At 30.3% G+C, this 23,977-nt stretch overlaps 1 protein-coding gene across 9 annotated transcripts in view; it reads right to left on the bottom strand.

Annotated features, from left to right (window-relative positions):
- Positions 1-13,210: 13,210 nt before the first annotated feature.
- LOC127706775 (liprin-beta-1-like) overlaps positions 13,211-23,977 on the bottom strand; it is a 187,263-nt gene continuing 176,496 nt past the window's right edge. For 8 of the 9 annotated variants that reach the window (XM_052211451.1, XM_052211452.1, XM_052211455.1 and 5 more), the window contains 3 exons: positions 23,582-23,701; positions 18,336-18,395; positions 13,211-17,121 (listed from right to left, as the gene is read on the bottom strand). In XM_052211451.1, coding sequence (XP_052067411.1) covers positions 17,068-17,121; positions 18,336-18,395; positions 23,582-23,701 — 234 coding nt within the window. In that variant the 3' untranslated portion in view covers positions 13,211-17,067. Of the gene's footprint in view, positions 17,122-18,335; positions 18,396-20,550; positions 21,177-23,581; positions 23,702-23,977 lie in introns of those variants that run through there. The other variant, XM_052211453.1, reaches the window with a different exon arrangement.

Raw genomic sequence — 23,977 nt, 5'->3', positions numbered from 1 at the left:
AGTTAACTTGGGATGAGGGAATATTAAACATCAGTGGTACTTTTCAACCATTCTTACAAATATATTAGACGTCAATCTGAGAACCACAAAACAAAACTTCGATTAAATGGCCATAGAATCGGTCGTCTATTATGGTGTCAAATTGGGTTTTGATAAGACAGATACCGGGCGTCAAACATACATCTTGTATTATAATACCCTATGTTAGCTGTGTTCCATATTTGACCGAAAATACAAAAAAAAAGTACCAAGGTATCCTTCCACAGTTATGTGCAAACAGTCAAATATTAAAATTATGTTTTACATCACAATTCATTTTGGTGTCGTTGACGCGAAACGACGGAATTGTAGGGAAGAAAACATTAGATTGTGCTTAGTTATTATCAGGATAAAACTAATGTACAAACAATTATAATGTAATTATACAATTATTACGAAAAGGTGCCTTGCTTTACTGTCTGCTTTAAAGGTCGGAATTTGGTTTTATAATACTATGTTATATACTCAGTTACTTAAGTTTGTAATTTTGTGGTTTGAAAATACTTTCAACTTTAGGAACTGTAAAGTTTGATACCAGAGTCGTGTACCACTTTGATCCAAAATTAGCAATTCGTGTAAAGGAGTTACAAATGAACTAAGTCTTGCGTACGCATTAATTTGTCCCGACAAAGTTGTGCAATGAATGTGATAGATTCGTGCACCTTAATAAAAAGCAATGTCTCCGCACAAATGAAACGACGGTTCTAGAGAACAATGTAGCACATAAGTTGTTCGTTGGTACACTTTTTAGGCAAGATAATGAAGAAGTTCATAATATTCATCAAGGAAAAATAGTCACAAAAGTAACAAGTAAATCAGTTTAATGTGTTAAGCTTTATTCTGGTTATTTCATTTAATTGTGTGTCTTTGCTCAGTATTTATATAGAGAACATATATCTAAATTTCATATTCATTTTCTATTCAAATCTTATATACAATATTTCTCTATCTTTGGTTTTCTTTTATTTTTATTTTATCACGTCACTTACCAGTTTGAGTAGCAATAACATCCAACTGAATAAAACATATCAAAATAACTAAATTCATTTTCAAATCTGTCAGTTTTGATGAAGTATTTGCAATTTTTGAACTCTCCGCTAAGTTATAAACTTTACATTGTTAAACATTTTGTATGTCAGAAGACAAAAGATCTTTAGTCTACTATCGGTCAAATTAGCCTTAAAGAACAAATGACGTACTTGTTGAATCATTAAAAAAAAAATTTAAACAATACCGAAACTTGAAGGAAGTGATATATATATTGTCCTGTAATATAATTATGATAATAATGTATATTTTAAATTTTTCACATGAAGGGGGGTCAATTAAGTTTAATGAGTTTTTTTCATAGTTATTACTTGCATGATTTGTATTACAGTTATCGAATGTCTGGGGTACAAATGACCAATAAAATAATCCTTTTGTTTCAGCCACACTTTTCCTATTTTCTTGTGTATGACATCACCTAGTGCTACATGTCATTAGATGTATACTTGTCTTGGGCAATACCTCTGCTCTCCTGAACAGCCAGTGGGGGATTAAATATGTACAGGGGGCCCGGGGCCCCACATATGGAACATCATATATGATAATTGCAATCATCACTCTAAAGGTTGGCTTGCCATGGGGACCTTCTTTTTCAAAATCCTGGATTCGCACCTGACACCCAATACATTACATCGGTATAGAGTAAACCTCTGTAGCATCTGATGTGTACTTTGATTTTAATGGGATTCATGTTGTATGTTCTTCTTTGACTTAATTATGGTGTAAGTTTGTCCCCTTGGTATTGTTTTTTTTGGAAAAACTTTTTGACATTTATTTTTTTAAACGAGTTTTGTTTGCATACCTTTAAAACAGAAGGTCATTAAAAAGAATAATCCTAGTTTCATTATTAAAGTTGACACTATTACACGTATGTACTTTTCTATACTTCAAAGCTCTGGCAGAATAATGCCATTTCTTACAGCAATGTCGTTATTTCCAATTAATTTCATCTAGCCTTCGACCGTTTTAACTCGTCCTTTTTCAATACAAACTCACACTCACTCATTAATAAGGACCAGCCTTATTTTCATTAAATGCATTAGAAAGAGTGTTTCCATTGTCCTTCCGTCATAGATATGATTTATTGATTGAGTGTTGGTTGACCGGGATATGAAGGGCGTTAAACCTAGAATGCTACTGAAAAAATGAGGGAAATTTCGCTTTAACAGGACAACTATGAACACCTCAAAGCGTTGTTACAAGAGTTTTGTGACATGGCATACCACTCCCCCTACACGAGGCATTGTAATTGCAAATTTATACATCCCCCACAGCCAAATGAACCTACTACTTTGGCAAGGCTTTTACTGCAGGTCGAAAGAAAACCAAGGGATGCTCATTTATCTCTTATCAATATATGAATAAAAAGAGAAGAGCTATATGGCTATGCATTAATAATACAATAACACTAAAAGACAAGGAAACTAGTAGATATATCTTGGTGACTGAAACGATCTTATAGAGAACATACAAAAACGTCCCCTCTGAATTCACTTCACATATGGATATCAATTTTAGAAAATTTAACCTTTAATAATGATGATTTGTATCTGGCGTTTCCGTGAAACCAATAATCTTTGATTTCATAGATTGATTAAACAGTGTTGTAAATCACACTTTTGATTATTTTAACGTCTATGTTTGTAGGTAACTTTTACTTCCTTCATAAATAACAGTTTTTATTTCATTTCAAATATTGCAAACGTATTTGTTAAATGACATAAAAAAAAATAATATTTCTCAAACAATTTGTAATCTTTAGTGCGTGTTGTTTCGTTATTTCCAATGCATGGTTTTAGAAATTTTGTTTTACATAATTGAAGTATAATGGTGGAAATAGTGGATATCTTGGTGATATGAACGAAAAACTAATGCTACTTCCAGGAGCAATTTATCGTCGATGTTGATTACCCCAAACATTTATTGGGGCAAAGAGTTATGGTCATCCCTGTTTTTCTCAAATTGGCAGTGTAACCCTAAATTATAGTGTGGCGTCCGTTTGACTGTGTGTGATGTTCGATCCGATTCCCCTATTCAACACAACATGCTTTTAAGAACTTTTGTGCTGCATGTTTATATACTGATATGAACTCTTGCTTTATATGTTTAATTTATGTGTGCATGACTTGATATGTATGTTTTGTTTTATACTTGTATTTGCACATACCGACTCTAAATAAAGCTGTATGTCTCTTATGTCTATGTCTTATGTCTTAACATAAAGTCCCAAGACAGGAACCTGTGATTCAGTGGTTGACGTTGGTCGCTGTATATCATATTTGTTTTTCATGGACCCCTCTTTTTTAAAATAAAATTTTACTTGATTGTGATTTTTTTTTTTTTTTTTTTTTGATTTATAAGAAAACACTTAGACACATTTAAACGTGTAACATGAGGTCAAATATATAATACAATATATATAAATAACATGGCAGAAGAACAATTAAACATATAAAAGTCAATACACATATCTCATTAGCATCAAACAGTGTGAATGATTATGCAAAAAGATATACAACATATATGGATCGATATGACATAAATCAAAGAAATACATTAACTTTTCTGATGAACAAGGATAGCTTTTTGTATAGTTCAGTATTACAATAAAACAGTAAACCTTCAAACTTGATAATGCTCGGGTAAGCTGTGTAGTACATAGGTATGTATTTGTTTCTTAATGACACAATATTTTCATTTGTACATATAAACAAAATATGGAATTCATTTCCAATATGTATGAAGAATACGTGTACCATTTTTTATGAAAAAATCACCGATGATTTTTTTGTAATCAGATGAATATAAAGCAAAAATTGCTTTGTTTTCTAACTCGTGAAAATTTAATAGAAAATAATTATTTTCAAAGAATTATTACACAAATTCAAAGCATTCTTAGGTAAAAAAGATCCTCCAAATGTTGGTGAATATCATATCTCTTGGGTTGATAAATCATTGTATAAACGTCATCAAAAGTAAATAATTGAATGTATAATATCGGCCGCTTTACTTGCTGGTAGAATTCATAAAGCAACCCTTATCGACAATACTATAAGACACGGTCATATCTAATACCAAAATAAACTTGATTCAAACTGTAATAAGCGAAAAGGGAACATCTTATTTGTGTTTCAACCTTGAAATAAGTGAACTGATATTATAAAAAAAACTATTCTTTTTCGCACATTTGACGCCTATTAATGACAATTGCTCACACAATGTAGCCCTATTGACAAGATGGGATATGCTGATCCCCCGCCCCCATAAAAAACTTCCTATCACTTGATACACTATTTACCCACAGGTACATGTCTCTAAAAAAACCATATACCTGAATATAACACGTTATACTACGGTATTTAGGTAATTTTATTTTCAGAGAAAAGTGCCTGTGTATTTACCTCAGAAAGTTGTTTATTAGCAAATCTTTTTTTATGTCCAGTGTTGCTGGGTTGCTGCCTTATTAGAGTATACCTAAACAGTTTCTTTTTTCATGATAGATACAAAAGTTTAGCTGATTTAACTCTTAAATAAGGAGAATTATCATTTACAGTTGAAATGTTTGTACTGTCATATACATGTATCATGAATAATGTTCATATGAATGCTATTTTGGAATTTGTCAAAGTTTACTGAAAATACAAATGTTCTCACTAACATTTATTCGTTAATGATTACAAAAGTTAGTAGCTCATAAAACTATGGTAATTATTGTTATGATGATAATTATCTTTTTGTTTTTTACTCATAACAATGTTTCGCAAAAAGTACTCACTAAAATGGACTAAACCATAGGATTTACAATTTCTGGACGAATTTATTTTGAAATGGACTGAGCTCAAGTTAGGGGGAAATTTTACAACGGAACATGAATACCTATTCAGTTTAAAATTAACTTGGACAACCCTAACACCAAAAATGATACATATTGCTAGTGACATTTAAGATTCCTGCTCAATTTTTCTGCTACTTTTCTTTAAAGATTTATTAGCAATTTTCACATTAAAATACATTAATCTCTTGATTTCAAAACGCATACCACATATCTTGCTTTTGTTAAAAAAATGTATGTTTATATTGTCAATAAATTCTGGAGAATTTTTTTTATAAATTCTTGATATTTTATTTCGATTCAAATTCACGCTTAAAAATGTAGAATATGTAACTTGAAGCACAAATAATTCTGTAACTTTAACTCGTGTAGAGGCGTCCGACTTATATTTCATGGTGTGTGTAAAAAAGGGGGGAGTACATTACAATTATTCAGCTATTACAAGAAAACAAAATCAAACATAATACATCACACTTGTCATGGCCATTTGGAGTAAGGCGAAAGTCAATTAAATCATATGTGATCTGTAACAACTTGTTATAACTTGGTATATCTTAAAAAATGCATAGATTGCACACAGCGAATCAGGAACTTGTAACGTAGATTGCTGTTACAAATACGATTTATTAGAACTACAAATATATAGATCCCCAGATAAGACACTCTTTAGCATTAATTCTCTCAGCTACACAGCTGTCAAAATTTGCAATGCACTACCTCAGAATTTCATAGATGACAATATTTTTAATATCTTTTCAAAATTAAGTTTCCTGGAATTGTAGTTCGTGCTAATGCCATGTCTGTAGGTAGTCAATGCTTTAGTGTTGTTTCTGCTTTATGTGCCTTTCATTTGCGTTACTATACTTTCAATATATATAAGACAATTATTAGTCGAGCACAATATGATAAAAAAAAATCAGAATAATAGAACAATCACATCGTTTTAAAGTTGTCCATATATTTCCTACAATTTCCATCTTTCAAGAACTTGTAGTAATACATGATGGGTATGTGGCCGTGTTCTGAACTTGTTTTTATTTTTGTAATAAGATAATTAAAAAGGCCGATAGAGCTTATGTTTTCTATAATGCTTTCATCACCAATAAATAAAACTTATGATTTTTTGAAGGCCTTGTTTTGTTACTGTTTGTATTGACGATTTAAAACCACGATAGAGCTTATCTTTTCTTGTATGCTAATATCATCTAAAAACTTATGGATTCTGAAAGGTTTTCAAGAACTCATACAGTTTGTTATTGTATGTACTCATGGAACAGAAATCAAAGTGATTTAAATCACGGATTGAAAGATTTGTGTGCATAATTCAAAATCATATTTTAGTCTTTTGTTAAGGTAATGGTGGCGAGGGAAAACAACATAATGTAGCACTATCGGATGTTGTTGCATTACTGCATTATTTTGAAAGATAAGCAATTGTTCAGTTGATAAAATGAGCAAAATGTCACATTGTGTGTCTATGTCAGTATGTTAACCATTCTATTATATCAATAGAAAAGTATTATATGACACTTAATATAATATGAATGAAAGTGGTTATTTTCATTTCAAAAATCTTATTATAAAGTTTGTTTTCTATTGTCCAAAGATAGATACTTTTCATTTTTGTGGCAAATTCTTTTAATATTTCAATTTCAAAACGTGCACCGATTTTTACATTCTGTTTTCTAAACAATTGTCATTAATGATTTTGATATGGATGGAAAACTATTTTCAACATTTGTTTGTTTTTATAGTGATTAAGATGATAACACAATGTTGACTGCTGTACCCCTATTTATGACATTTTTACCTATTGTATCTGTTTGTTTTGTTCACGCATCGTTGTCAATATAATGGAATTTGATGCGACTGTCATACAAGTGAGAGGTTTAGCTAGCTATAAAACCAGGTTCAATCCACCATGTTCTACATAAGAAAAATTTAATGTCTGTAACAAGTCAGGAATATAACAGTTGTTATCCATTCGTTTGATGTGTTTGAGCTTTTGATTTTGCCATTTGATTGGGGACTTTCCTTTTTGAATTTTCCTCGGAGTTCAGTATTTTTGTGATTTTACTTTTTTCAAATGATGGTGTACTGTATTTTCCAATGAATTTTTCCATTGAATTTTGACTTTATTTTTTCAAGAAAATGCATTGAAAGTGCATGTTTTCGACAACAATAAAATAAGTGAATGCATTGAAAATGCACGTTTTCAAAAACAATTTAATTAGTAACTAAAAAAAATCGCAAAAATACATTTCCTGGTTATTTTCATTTCAACAATCTTATTATAAAGTTTATATTTTATTGTCCGAATATGAATACTTGATAATCGTTTTTGAGGCAAACACTTTTAATATTTCAATTTTAAAAGGTGCACTGTTTTTTTTTTACATCTTCTGCCTTATAAACATTTGTCATTTATGATTTTGATAGGGATGGAAAGAGAAATTTTCAAAGGATGATGTGCATCTCAGTACTTTTTATTAAATTTTGAATTCGTATTTTCAAGAAAGATGCATTAAGTGCACTTTTTGGAAGAAAAAAATATATGTTACTATTAAATTTCACATATACCTTATACTGTGAAAACCCAATAAAATGGAGAATAAACACACATAAATCAAATTTTGCTAATTATTGAACTTAATTACAGATATTAATGACATCCGATTTTACAATTTAAAAAGCCCCCACTTGTATTTGTTTTAATTCTAGGTTTTTTTCTGAAAAAAATACATCTTATTAAAACTTAATCGTTCATCTTTGAGACAACATTAAAATAATAAATTTATGTAGATATATATCAAACATCAAGGACTCTGTTACGGTCAAGAATTGTGTATTGAGTTGTATAATAAAAAGTTATAAATTGCGTACTAGAAAGTCAAAAGTTAAGTTAAATTAAGAAGATGAATTTACGCATCAAACCTCCACCTTGTCTCTAATTGTTTGGTTGTTGATCAATTAATTTTTAGTGCTTAACGCCATTTTCAGCACTCTTGGATATATCATAACGGCCAGTTTTTCTTGTTGGTGGAAACCATTGTACATGGAAAGAACCCCCAACCTTCGGCAGGGTTGTTTGTTGTTCATGACTGCTGTCAATTATATTGGTATTTTATCAGTACTTTTACTTTATAATAAAAGCGACCTCACTGGCCATCCACTGGACATAACTAATGGCATATATTATTGAATAAATTGCTCTAAAGATATAAACCATTTTTATCACAGTTCAATTATGCATATGTACATGCATAGACATCAGAAGTATTTGGAACTATATATTTCAATGTGTTTAAATTTAGTGGTTAACATGACTACATCCTGGTTGGTAAATTTGGTGTCTGATCTGATCACTAGTAGAATTTGACCTACCGAATAAGACATATCACCAAGTTTGTATTTACATGAGCAACACGACGACGGGTGCAAATTGTAGAGCAGGATCTGCTCACCCTTTCGAAGCACCTGAGATTACCCCCAGTTTTTGGTGGGGTTCGTGTTGCTCAGTCGTTGGTTTTCTATGTTGTTTTGTGTACTGTTGTTTGTCTGTTTGTCTTTTTCTTTTTTAGCCATGGCGTTGTCGGTTTATTTTTGACATACGGAGTTTGAATGTCCCTATGGTATCCTTCGCCTCTCTTCTAGTCCTAATCTTTCGAAAAAAAAAGTTAAGATATTTCATTGACCATTAAATACTGTTCTTGCCAGGGGCATACATGTGCATCTCTCATCTGTGTAAGTAAGGATGTTTCAGATTAAACCCAGTTTCAGAGCTAAAGATTTCCCATATGGGTTAAACAAGTAGCCATATGACACTGTTAGTGCTATACATGAGAAACAATCAGCACACAATCAGCAATATGTAAGGTTTTCCAATCATTACCCCTGCTACTTATATATTTAAGTTTTAAAAATGTAATAGCTTCATGAGAGATTTCCATATACTAGTAATCAGAACAAAAATTTGCATGCATAATATATTAAAATGTGTTTCCCCAATATGGAACATACATGAAATCATTACCCATTACCATGAAATGGTGGATCTTGGTTTTAAATTTGAAAACGATTTAAAAGTAATTTTATAACTGATGAAATTTGAAAATGTACAAAACAGACTTTTAGTCCCTTGCAGTTGTTTTTCAATCAAACTATATAAAATGAAGCATTTTTGTCAAGGATCCTCCATACAGTTCTAGTTTGATTAGATTTGGTACAGTAGCTATCAGAGGAAATTATGAAAAATGTAAAGAAAAATATCTTGACAGAAAGTGATGAACGACTAAGGGAAAATTCACCCAATAAAATGAATAAAATGCTTCGTTGAGCGCAGTCTGATACGACCGCAGTGGTCGAACCCTGAACAGTTGGGGCAAATTTGGACACAACATTCAAGCTTGATACTATCTGAATTTGGATTGTGATCAAATGTTTGACATAATATGGGTTTCTGACACAAAATAAATGTGGTCAAAGATCTTACAAATCTAATGCGCAATACTGTGCAATTGAAGATTTCTTCTTGAAACTTTTAAAAAATTTGAAATTTTGAAAATTTTGAAGAAAAAAAATATGAACCCTTTTAAAAAAAAATGAACCCCCCCTTCCCCCCAAACTTTTTGAATCCCCCATTTTAGCATTAACCATCAAACTCAATTGCAGTCTGTCCTTTGTAGTATGGAACCATGTAGTACAATTTTAGAGCGATAGAAAATGACATCATAGTCATGGTTAAAAATAAACAAAAAACCTTCATCAGCAACATTTTATATTGGCAAATTTCCAATGGAGTTTATTATACTAAAGTTATTGGCAAATTTCCAATGGAATTTATTAATGCTAAAGTTATTGGCAAATTTCCAATATACATAATTTAAAACCAGTGTAGCTGAGATATTCAAATGAGTTTGAATTACAACCCCAATAAATTTGCAACCATAAAAGCCCATTTAAATACACCATAAAGTTAAATACATCATACGGCTATCAAAATAGATAATGACATCATAGTCCTGGCTAAAAATAAACAAAAAACCTTCATCAGCAACATTTTATATTGGCAAATTTCCAATGAAGTTTATTATACTAAAATCATTGGCAAATTTCCAATGGAATTTATTAACAATAAAGTTTTTGGCAAATTTCCAATATACATAATTTAAAAGCAGTGTAGGTGAGATATTCAAATGAGTTTGAATTACCAACCTTACACTGCTTTTAAATTATGTTTTGTACTTAAGTAATTGTCCATTAACCTGGAAACCCTTGTTTTCCCCCTTTTTTGCCCCTTATTCATTAGCGATTTGAGCCATAACCCCCCAAAGCCAATTCTTACCATCCCTTTGTGGTATGGAAACTTGTGTAATTTCAGAGAGATCCATACACATAACCAATGTGGATAAATTTAAAAACGAGGCCCAAAATCCAAAAATCTAAATACACGGTTAGATCCAGCATATCAAAGAACCCCATATATTCATTTTTTGTTGAAATAAAAAAAAGTGTAATTTTGGACCCCGATTTGGACCAACTTGAAAACTGGGCCCACAATCAAAAATCTAAATACATGTTTAGATTCAGCATATCAAAGAACCCCAAGAATTGTTAAAATCAAAATAAGTTAAATTTTTGACCCTTTGGACCTGAATGTAGACCAATTTGAAAACAGGACCAAAAATTAAGAATCTAAATACACAGTTAGAATCAGAATATCAAAGAACCCCAATATTTCAATTTTTGATGAAATCAAACCATATTATTATTTGCTTTTGTATATAAATCAGAAATAACCAACTTAAAATGGAAAATTTTAAAGAAAAAAAAAAGGAAAACAAATTTTTTGAACCCCCTTATGATTCATCACCCCCAAACTCAATCCCAGCCTTCCCTTTGTGGGATGGTACCTTGCAGTACAATTTCAGAGAGATCCATACACTTGAACACAAGTTATTGTCTGGAAACTAGAAAAATGCGTTTTTTTGCCTCTTTTTGGCCCCAAATTCCTAAACGTTTAAGGCAATTACCCCCAAACTCAAACCCAGCTTTCCCTTTGTGATATGGAACCTAGTAGTACAATTTCAGAAAGATCCATTCACTTGAACACAAGTTATTGTCATGAAACTAGAAAAATGCTTGTTTTTTGCCCCTTTTTGGCCCTTAATTCCTAAAATTTTGAGGCAATTACCCCCAAAATCAATTCCAGCCTTCCCTTTGTGATATGGAACCTTGTAGTACAATTTCAGAAAGATCCATATACTTACACACAAGTTATTGTCTTGAAACTAGAAAAAATGCTTGTTTTTTGCCCCTTTTTTGGCCCCTAATTCCTAACCTTTTGAGGCAATTATCCCCAAAATCAATCCCAGCATTCCCTTTGTGATATGGAACCTTGTGGTACAATGTCAGAGAGATCCATACACTTTCACACAAGTTATTGTCTGGAAGTTGCAAAAATGCTTATTTTTGGCCCCTTTTTGGCCCCTAATTCCTTAACTGTTGGTACAATAACCCCCAAAATCAATCCCAACCTTCCTTTTGTGGTATTGAACCTTATGGTAAAATTTCATAGAGATCCATTCACTTAAACTAAAGTTATTGTGCGAAAACCAATGTGTCTTCGGACGACGACGACAACGACAACGACAACGACGACGCCAACGTCATACCAATATACGACCACAAAAGTTTTTTGCGGTCGTATAAAAAATGATTTCAGAAAGTTTATTTATTGCAATTTCACATTTTGTAAGTGCAATTTACTCATTTTGCTGATTATCAAACTGTAATGAAACTGATATGATATTCATGTTGTCGGTGGTTTCAGAGGATTTTTTTTTTCAAAGAAAATAGATAATAACATTATTGGTTTCCAGGCAAAGAAGCAGTTTAAGGGCATACGATACAGTTACAGGGGAGGTAATGACGTTGCTAACGTAAATTGTTATTTTTGTGACGTCAAACTGTGACTTATCGGGAAAAGATGCAGTTTTGGACTGATTTTTATCATTCAAACTGATTTAACTTGAAAACGAGTTCATGGACCCCTCTTTTTTAAAATGACATTTGGTTTGATTACGTAGGAAGATTATGTGTACCAATTTTCATGAAAAAGTCAATAGTGCAATTTTTTTTAATTTGATAAATATACAGCATAAAATGACGTTTTTTTTCTACATTCATGAACATTTGATAAATATGAGTTATTTGTAAAAATAAAATGTACAAATTTATAGAACATTTATATAAAACAGAAATTACAAATATTTAAAAAAAAAAACAGCTTGTGTTTATCTTTTAAAACAAAAAAGTTATGTATTTCTGTCGAAAGGAAAAATACGTCCACAAATCCGAATTTTGAGGAAATATCTGAAATTTCAACCTCAATTTACTCAAAAAGTAGCACATGATGGTATATTTTCAATTACATATTTGATTTAATTAGGTAAAAAATAGCCTATATGCAAATTTTCATCAAAATTTCATTATGGGATCAAAACTGTATCGTATGCCCTTAAATTTTATATTTTTAGTGTTCATCGAGGTCACAAATGTCATATTTCCACACTTAATTGTTATTATGGTAATTATTCTTTAACATTTTCATTTTTGGTTTTCCAAATTTGTCCATAAAAACTGTTGGACTTTATCAATCATCAGAAGGAATGGAAACAACTGTCATATTTCCGACTTGGTACAGGCATTTTCTAAATAAAATGGTGGGTTAAACATTGTAGCTAAACCTCCTAGTTGAAGTATGTGTAAAATATTTATTCTGTGTATTGTAGATTTATACAAATTGATTAGGATATTGTACAAATAGCATGTTGGACAAATTTTTAAATTTACAGTAATGAGGATACCCCGAATTAGTCATTCTTTCACCCTTACATTTAGAATAACCATACTTTGTTTCCAAACATAAAATTTGGCCAGAAACTATGTCAGTTGTTATACAATTCGGAGCACCTGAGATCACCCCCAGTTTTTGGTGGGGTTCATGTTTCTAATTCTATGTGTTTTTTTATACAGTTGTATGTCTTTTGGTCGTTTTTGGGGGGTTTTATTCCCATGGCATTGTTAGCATGTCCCTGACTTAAGAGTTTGAATATCACTTTGGTATCTTCCCCCTCTGTTTAAATGTTTTTCATTTACTTGTCTCTTGTTGGACACTGTATAATGACCTCAAAATGTCCTTTCTCAGTTTTAATGTATTGGTCAAGTTACTGCCTCATTGATTTATACCATAAATCTCCTTTTATTCATATATAAAACTAAAACAACACATTAAAATATACATGATTTATTTTTATACATTTCTAAAATATAAATGTACTGGCATTGCACCTTTCTATAAAATGTTGTATGGAGAAATGAAAATGCATGTAACAGTACAAATAGGCATGATCTTATGTAAAATGTTGTTTTTTTATCTTAACATTATAATTTTCATAAGAGATCACTTATGAGATAAAAAAAAATACACACTTAAAAACTGAATAAGAGTTTTTTTCAGCTAAAATAATCTTCTGGTCACCAAATATAATACCATATTTTAAAAATAATTAAAGGCGTAAGTATACTGAACTTTCATATTACTTATATCTTGTTACTTTTAATATTTGTAAAGATATGTCAAAAACATTTTTAATGAAAGAATCTGAGGTTTGGTAAAAAGGTTCATTATGTTATAAAAAAAAATTATGGAACAAAAAAATAAAGGTTTCATAATTAAAAAGGTAATGAGCCAGATTTAGTTATCAGGAATATTTTGATTAAACAGGGTATATCTGATATTATATTGTAATAGACAGGAAGACACGTATACATTTCTCTTTAACTCAAATTAGACCTCTCTAAATCAATTTGCATTTGACTGGATCGTGCAATACTTTACTCTAAATTTGTTTTCTGAATTAACAATGATGAGTAGTACAAAATATTCTGAGGAAAAGATTTATATCAATTCTATAGAGATACAACCCAGAACTATTATGTTAGAAATTCCATTTTAATGAAAAAGGAGAATTTTCTTTTTATTTAACGAGGAAATGAAAGTACTTAAGTAGAATATAATTTTTAAATTTTATTCAAGAAATTTTAAAGGCAAACATTTCCAATGAACAACAAATAATTTGGTATGACCATAGAAGTTTTGGTAAAATATGATATATAAATTGCTTACACTACACTGCCCCATCTTAAAAATGTTTGGATGTAAATGAAAACTGCACAAGTGAAACATTTATAATTGTTATAATAATTTTTCGATGTCAACCTCAGCAAAAAAAACAAAAAAAACACAAACACAAAAAGGCACATCACATCAAAGAGGTATTTTTTATGTATTCAAAGATTTCATGATCTTATAAATGTTCAATGTTAAAATTATCAAATAAAAAAATGGTATTTCAATTATACTTTACAAAAATGTGTACTTATAGAAAAGTAATTAATTCCAACTGTTGGATGGGAAAAATAAACATCCAAGTTTGAATTTCTTTACATAATATCAAAGGATAGTCGTTGTATAAATTCATCAATATGTATTACTTTCAAAACATAGCCCGAGAGGCATAAGTGGCCATTATGTTTCTACATAGTGAGACTGAGGCTTGCTAAAGTCATTCAACAAATGAAAGCTAGGTGTACTTAATCTACCTATATGTGGTTGAAGTTAATCCAGTAAACTCTTTTTTATTTTTTTCAGTCATATTGACTGCAATAAAATCATATAAATGTACAGTTAGTGGTCGCAGCATGGAACAAAAAAAGAAGATAAAAGTGATTTTTCTGTTCAATATTGTGCTTTGCCATAAAAAAATATCTTATATAATTACTTAATGAATATAATAGTATTAGCTTTTATGCAGAATAAAAATAAATAAATTAAAAAAATAAGAATTACTTCCAATTTTATGGGCAGTTTACACTGAATTCAAATAATCTTATCATTTTTTTTATATATTAATACATTTTGTATTGTAAAACAGTAAGTGCAAGTGCGAGTTCTAACTTTCTTTGGCAAGAAGGAACAAGTGAATGTTGTTTTGGCAGCTGAACTGGATGAAATACAAGCGTGCCATGTAGTGTACTGTTCTGAATTTTGGACAAAATATGTAATAATGAACATCCAAAATTAATTTTTTTTTTCATATTTTGGCAATGATTTTCTATTTTCAAAATATGCACTCCCTGGAACTTTAAAGTATGAATCTCCTATCATTGAACAAATAATCTGTTTTAACAAGTTGGACGTGATAGAATTTTTTAACTGTATTTACCGTAACAACTATTTTGTAGGTCATTCCAAAAAATTTCATTCACCTCTTATCCTATCATTATTAATTCTCTTCTCATTATTGTTTTATGGATTATTTTGTTCATGTTAGTGCTGCAGTATTATACATGACAAAAAAAACAAATATGAAAAAAAAACACTTTCAAAATCCTCATATACAACCATTTAATAGTCACAGCCATAAAGCAAATCTTACAAATTATGCAATACTTATACATGTACACATTTCTGTGGCTCAAGGATGTTTGCTTCTCTTGTTTTTGACTTTTTGTCAGATTTTTCGCAATCCTCTGGTTATATCATGTGGTGCCATTAACAATTTTGCCTGCTAACCCCTAGTTTTCTTTAACAAAATTTTATTTCATATAATTAAAAAAGCCATTTTCAAAAATCTTAAAAAATCCTTGTCTTTTTTCATAGATTTTGAAAGAAAAAAAGTTGCCAGTGTTGAATGTATGAAAGATCTAGAGAGAATCATTTCCTGCCAAATTTTCAATGGCTTATATCTCAAAAACAAGAAACACAGACCTCACATTTTTTTTTTCTACTTTAATAGTTCCATTATTATGTTAAACTATCAAATTAAAACAGTCTTTTAAAAAGCTTGTAATTTTGAAACAGAGTAGCAAACATCCTTCAATGCAATCCCTTTAAACAATAAACAGTTACAGTCAAAATATTATAAAGTTGAATAATATTAATCATTTACTGCACTTCTATGCATGTCTGTTTCAATTTGCCTACAAAAAGTAATGCACACTTTCTTTAATTTGTTCATATACTCAGAATGTCATCAAATTTTTTTCAATGTCTAATTTCCTAATTTTCTAGTTGTCCTCTACGATAAAACTAATCATCCAAGTTTTAAGTAGAAAACTTCAAAATGTGTCTCATTACAGTACATGTATGGGACGGACTTTGACATATAAAAATAGTAACATTTTGTCCACATGCAAATGAGATGAAGTAAAATGACTGAATCTTAATTTGGGCATGATTTAATTAAAAAAAATGTGATTATTGACAAACATGATAAAAAAGGGTCATTTCATGACAACCATGATGATAAAAGGATTAAAATTTACAACTGAAAATTATTCTTTAGAAAAGGTGTATACATAACAATAAAATTGTTTCATTTTAGACCAAATAAAATTAAATAGCAAATAGCCATAACAATTATCCTCTCAAAAGATCTCTTTCTAAAAATTTAAGACCTGGACTGCATGTCACAAAAGAAAATTGTGTATACTGAATTATTCATGACAAAAGATAAATTTTAATCGTAAGATTTTGTTGTGAAATGCAGGCTTAGTATCAGACAAACACATTAATATTAAAGTCACATAACTAAGGATTTTGACATAAGTCAGTGGTAACTGACAGTATATGATGTTATTTAATGAAGCTAACAGATCTGATAAGAATGACAACCATTTACATAAATCATATCCACTTAAAATCAATCCTTAAAAAGGTCAGAACTGATCAAAATATAACAGCTTAAATCATTTAAAATATAAATCTCAGATTAATAAAGTTGATACTTCAGTCACCAAAGCATTAAAAGATTTACAAACATTTAAAAGTTATCATTAATAAAACTTAGCATTTTTAGCACTAAGCTGATAAAAATGAACAAGCAAAAATTGAGAAAATGCTGATTTTTTTTTGTACATATATACAAAGTTTAATAATCTATTCACAGATTATCTGTACATATTAACTGTACAAATTAATAACAATCAACAACCATTTGTAAAAACAACCACAGTTCGCTCCCCTGAGACAGTTCCTGTTTGGCTTGGAGCATTTTGATTGGATAAAACAATAAAGTTCACAATCACACATTTGATGATGGCACATTTTCCAGGAACTTGTCACTTGAAAGCATGTTCTGAAATAAAAAAAAATAATTCTCAAATTTTGGAAATGTGTAGAAACTTGTTTATAAAGGAAATTATACTTAGTATACACACCTACATTTCATGTTTTAAACAGTAAAAATGAATGTTATCCTCCAAATTGGCAGATATAATTAGACTGTGTCCAGATTCTATACTCTTCCATAATTAAGCTATCATTTCTATCAAATTTAGTTTTGCCACAAAAAAGACTGTTTACTTACAAGGTGTGAAAGTGCTAATCAATCAAACAACAGTTAACAACAATTTTAAAGTATACAGCAAGGCTCACACTCATGAATGACAAGTCACAACTCATTTCTACAATTATGTTTCTATGCTGTCAAAAGTGAAAAAAGAAATCTGGACTTCCAACAGACCTGATCAGCATTAGCAATTTTAGTTTTAGATGTACTGGCAATTATCTGTTTCATGCAAAGAAATAATTAGACATAGATTTACTTGTTAACATAGTACACGGATGTCCCACTCGCACTATCATTTTCTATGTTCAGTGCACCGTGAAATTGGGGGTCAAAACTCTAATTTGGCATTAAGATTAGAAAGATCATATCATAGGGAACATGTGTACTAAGTTTCAAGTTGATTGGACTTCAACTTCATCAAAAACTACCTTGTTATTGTATGACACATTCAATGAAGTACAAAATCTTTTTCCCTTAAAGTTCCCCAAAGATTTTTTTCCCTCCTTGATGATTACAATTGTGTCACCCCCACCCCCATTTGTAAAAACTAAGTATCCAGATAGCAACTGACAAAGACCAGAATCTGTATTTATTTGATGATAATAGCTGCTGTTTTAAGTTCATTCTTATAGTCACAAAACAACAGGTACTGTAAACTAATTTTTTTCACTGATACTTTGTTTCCTGTAAGGCAGTTTCTAGCTGACTTCGCATCAATTTATTTTCAAAGTCCAAAGCCCTTAATTACGACATAAATCAGCGGAGTAGAACCAAATGTAACCTCGATCTGTAATTCATCATAGTAGACTCACATACTAAAACTCAGCTCAATATGTGAAGGTGTTTACAAAAAAAAAGTCTGTATAACTGTCCATTGCAGAATGACGGAATGACGGACAAGGTTAAAACTATATGTTCCTGACCTAAGTCTGCATTGCCATAAAAAAACCATTATCCTACAATTGACAGTACTACTGTATACTTTTACTTATCATACTTACTGTTAAAGAGTTGATTTCTTTTGAAAAGGCACCTATTTCTTTTGCTGCTTTTTGGTCTTTCTGAAATCAAAAAGAAATCTTTGCACATATGAAGTATTTAGATACTTACAACAACTTATATCAATCTCTTATTCTATTGAAAGCCTTAGAGTATTTTTCTACCAATTCTTTGACAGAACTTAGTATTTTTACCTTCAGAAAATAAAAGTACCAAATTAAAACCTAAACCTGGGGAAACTAGACATCACGGTTTTAGTGAACAGTCTATTCTATGTAGCTGTATTGACAAAAAAGTGTAAGCAATACATAGTTACGGTATCAATATAATAATTCTGACATTTTGTTTAAGGAACAATCTTTCAGTGAAAAAAAATAAAGAAGTTCAGGATCAAACATATCTGACATTTTATTAAATTATGTGATTAAATTTGGCAGTTCCTCTTCATATACTTTCAGGATAAAACAAAAGTTTATGCTTTCTCAGACAACATTTTCTACTGGTAACAGAAAACTCCACAGTGTTAACAGTCCTATACCAATATAACATGAATAAGGCCACAAAAATTGTAATCTTGTCATAAGGTCCAAAATATTGAACAAAAGAAAATTTATCATTAAAGTTAAATATTAGTAAAATTTCACTCATATAATTTTATATTAACTATCCAAATTATTAACGTTTTAAAAATTTAAAGTATATCAAGCATGCATCAGTAAATATACAAATATATACATATACAGGTGTTTTAAAGCAGAAGCGTTTCCTGCTCATGTCAGATGACTGCTAAGTAAAAGTTGCAGCATTTGCAGCATGAAATAACAGCGTGTCATAAAAAGCCCTTTCAGCTCTGTTTATTTTGAAAATAATCCATTTAGTGATCGACACTTATGTTTTAAATCCTTTATTTAATTCCAGCAAAATATATTAACATGCAAATGCAGGATGATGTAAACAATTGAGGGAAAAAACTTCATTGAAATCTAAATTGACATATCAATAAAGTTTAGTGCACATAGGATATGTGTTAACTGTGTGTAATTTCTATAGCAATGCAAATTTTGAAATTTCAAAGGCAATGGCAATAATTTAACCTATAACTTTGAAAAAATTTGAAAGACAATGGACAATGAATAAGAGATGGGGTCTAGAAAAAAAGAGGCAGATGGAATATTAAAATCTAGTAAGTCAAAGAGAAACTGACAAAACCATGGCAAACATGAAAGATGAAGAAAAGACAAAAATGTCCTTAAAACACTTCATAGATACTAAAGACTGTTGCACACAACTACATGGAAATGAGATGTGTCAATACTAATTATAGCCATATATAGTTCCCTGTCAAATATCCTTAACCTATTTTAAGTGGTTTCACATAGTAGACCAGTTCACAAACTTTTAACAATTGTAGATTCCTGGAATACTAGAAACAGCAGGCTTGTGTATTGCTTCTGCAACTTTGTTGAGGCGGGACAAAAAGTCAATAGAAATATGGTCAATTGTGATGAAGACACACTTATATACAATATATGTGCCTGTTGGAAAATATTTAATGGCCTGAATTACAAGGTGAAGTTTGTCAAGATTAGACAGCCCTAAAAAAAATTTAAATGATAAAATCTCATGCATTTGTAAATAGCAACCACATCCAGGTATAAATCATCAACAGATAAATGCTATTACACCAATAAAACAAAGGAATAAAGAAAAATTTAATTTTACAAATTTAAGAAATTTTTAAACTTTTCTTAAGGTCCATAGAGTTTTCTATCTCTATTTGTCTATTACGATCTGTTTTAAATTTGGGACATCTTAAAATCAATATTAAAGAATTTTTTAATATGACAATAACATTTCGTAATAGACAAATAGAAATAGAAAACTCCATGAACATATTTTTTAATATGACAATAACATTTCGGGGGCAAATTTTTTTAAATGCGACAGCTATAGTGGGTTCCGAACAGATCGTAATAGACAAATAAATAATGTGCCGTTAGAAACTGAAAAGTAAACAGAATTTTTTTTAATTCTAAAGATTTTACGATAAAATTTGGGACATCTTAAAATCAATATTAAAGAATTTTGTTATTATACCTCTTTCAAAATATACATGTAACATTAAACCTCATTATGATTATGATCATCATTATTTAGTTTCAAAAATACAAAGAAGTATGAAACACAAATACAAAAAAAAAAAATATCAAATAACAATCTATTTCAACAGTAATACAGAAATTTTTTATGATAATATCAACACACTTTATGAAGCCCAAAAGACTAAGGGCACTACAGAGAACCAATCTACATGTATTATTATCATACATAAATCTATACATGTATATATAATTACGAATCAGAATGAAAAGAAGTTTCGTTTTATTTTTTTATTCTGAATCTCCCCTTCCCTTTAACTAGCAAAAGCAATCATTTAAATTCTAAACAACTTTAAATGTTTCCTTCCTGAAATTCTTCTTTTCTTTCATCACAAAAATCACCACAAAATATGTACCTTAAAAGTTCTACATGAAATATTTTGAAACACTACTTCCACTAATAACAATAAAAAGACATAAATTCCTCCTATATGTCTTTAATTACAAATGATCAAATATCCTAAAAGATAGCTTTGTAGGACACTAAATCTATGGACATTTGGCAGATGATAACTTTGTAGGACACTAAATCTATGGACATCTGGCAGATAATTGATCTTTTGGTAAAGGTATACTAAAAGATTATACAATCCTAAAAGAATGTGGTATATAAGGTAAAAAGTCTGATTATGAAGAAATAAAATAATGATTTATTGTTAAGGCAGCTTACCTTTTTGTGCTTTTCTACGGTCAAAAGTAAATTAAAATATTGTCATTCCTGTGGTCAAAAACTAAATAAAGATTCCTAAATGTCTACCTCCAAAATTATATAAAGATACTGTTACTCTCTCCCTCTACCTTCATAAGTATATAATAAACTGTTATCACAGAGATATGTCTCGCCTTTTTATAATTTTGATAATGCAACTGTTGAAATTAAAATAGCAATACTTTAACATGTAAGTTATGCAAATATTCAAAGTTGATGAACCATGACTGAAGGTACATGGCTAAACAATCTCCATGGAATGAGATGTGCCAATGCTAAAACAACTGCATACCAAATACCATTGACTTATTATAAGTCGTTCCCTTTAAACAAACCTAAACACAAACATTAACTTGTAAACTATGTAAAAGTTTCAAAGTCAATGAACCATGATCAGGGGTGGGGCTATATAATCTCCATGGAAACGATACTTGCAAATGCCAATAAATTTGCATACCAAATATCATTGACTTAACATTAGCAGTTCATCTTAAACTGATCTAATCACAAACTAATATATGTAAACTAAGCAAAAATTTCAAAGTCAATAGACCATGACTGAGGTGGCGGGGCCAAATATTCTCCATGGAAATGAGATGTGCTAATGCTTATACAACTGAACACCAATTAACATTGGCCTACCACTAATGGTTCCCCTTGAACTGACCTAATCACAAACTAATACATGTTAACTTAGCAAAATTTTCAGTCTATAGACCATGACTAAGGGGGCAGAGCCAAATAATCTCCATGGAAATGAGATATACCAATGCTTAAACAACTGCATACCAAATATCATTGACCTAACACTAGTGGTTCCCCATAAATTGTCCTAATCACAAACTAATACATGTAAACTATGAAAAGTTTCAAAGTCAATAGACCTTGACTGAGGGGGCGGGGCCAAATAATCTGCATGGTAATGAGATGTGCCAATGCTAATACAACTGCATACCAAATATCATTGACCTACCACTAGTGGTTCACCATGAACTAGACCTAATCACAAACTAATACATTGTTGACGCCGTCGCCGACACCGGAAACAGCATAACTATGTCGCTTTTTGACTCCGTCAAGGCGAGACAAAAATATGATTTCATAAAGTTTCTACATGGAAAAGTTATTATTTTATAAAATCACAGAAATATTCTTTCTTTTTTTCAAGTACACTGTATGAATGAGTGTGTTTACTTAAATTTGAGGGAAAGGAGGCATAACTCATAGAACTAACAGCAGAAGATTAATAACTTCATTCTAAACAATTAAAGTAGCTGGTGTGTCTTCCTCCATCTTTGATTTTGAAATAGCAGATAGCAATTGGTTTAGTGTTTATTGTTACTGTGACTTGACTGTTAGTGTTGCTCTCCACCTATTGCAACTTATTCAAAATTCTGACCAAATTGCAATTTGTTTTATAAAACCAAACTGTTCAACTGGTCAGAAATTTGAACAAACTGCTGTAGAAACCCACAGTCAAGTCGTGAAAGTGCAAAGTGATAAAATAAAGCATACTTAAAATCCTATAAAACTTGTATTCCACTTCAATGTTATTATGAAAAATCAATCTAACAGTTTGTATAGAAATTTTATTGTTATTGTCATGCTAAAGGTGATGGATAGAAATTTTGAATTGCTATAAAAATGTCCAAACTAAGCTTTCATACAATTTTTCTTTCGAAAAGTCTTCTATATTCATAAGAATCAAGACTTTTCAAAAGAAAAATTGATTATCTCCCATGGAAACTTCCTGACAACGTATTGTAATTTCACACATATTTTACTGAATATAAAATGTTTTAATTCAAATGATGTCTGATTTTTATGAATATAGAAGACTTTTCAAAAGAAAAATTGTATGAAACCTTAGTTTGGACATTTTTATAGCAATTCAAAATTTCTATCTATCACCTTAAGCATGACAATAACAATAAAATTCCTATACAAATTGTTAGACTGATTTTTTATAATAACATTGAAGTGGAATTAAAGTTTTATAGGATTGTAAGTATGCTTTATTTTATCACTTTGCACTTTCACGACTTGACTGTGGTTTTCTACAGCAGTTTGTTCAAATTTCTGACCAGTTGAACAGTTTGGTTTTATAAAACAAATTGCAATTTGGCCAGAATTTTGAATAAGTTGCAATAGGTGGAGAGCAACACTAACAGTCAAGTCACAGTAACTGGATATACACAGGTAGGTTCAAATTTGTCAACACCATATTTTATATTACCTTGAAGGTTACATCATTAAGTCCTTAAAAAATTAAGAATTTTCTTATCTTTATTGATACTGGAGTAATTCTAAAATGGTGAATACACAATATACATCAACCAAGAAGGCAGGTTTGACTGAATTTTGTCTCTATTATAATTACCTCAGGATCCATCCTGCCATTTACCATTCTACCGTTACCAAAATCAATGGGACAGAGGAAATCATCTGCTTCAGCATCAGACTTACTCCTCTTGTGACCAAATATACCATGTTTCTTTACCTAAAAAGTAGTTTTATACATGCAATTAATTCCATTCTTATTCAATTTTTTATTGCCATTTATTGATTTAACAAGAATGTGTCCATAGTACACGGATACCCCACTCACACTATCATTTTCTATGTTCAGTGGACCATGAAATTGGGGTCAAAACTCTAATTTGACATTAAAATTAGAAAGATCATATCATAGGGATCATGATTGGACTTCAACTTCATCAAAAATTACCTTGACCAAAAACTTTAACCTGAAGCGGGACAGACGGACGGACGAACA

This window comes from Mytilus californianus, unplaced genomic scaffold, assembly GCF_021869535.1.
Source record: "Mytilus californianus isolate M0D057914Y unplaced genomic scaffold, xbMytCali1.0.p SCAF_6, whole genome shotgun sequence".
NCBI lineage: Eukaryota > Metazoa > Mollusca > Bivalvia > Mytilida > Mytilidae > Mytilus > Mytilus californianus.
This window is presented reverse-complemented; position numbering and strand designations above follow the sequence as displayed.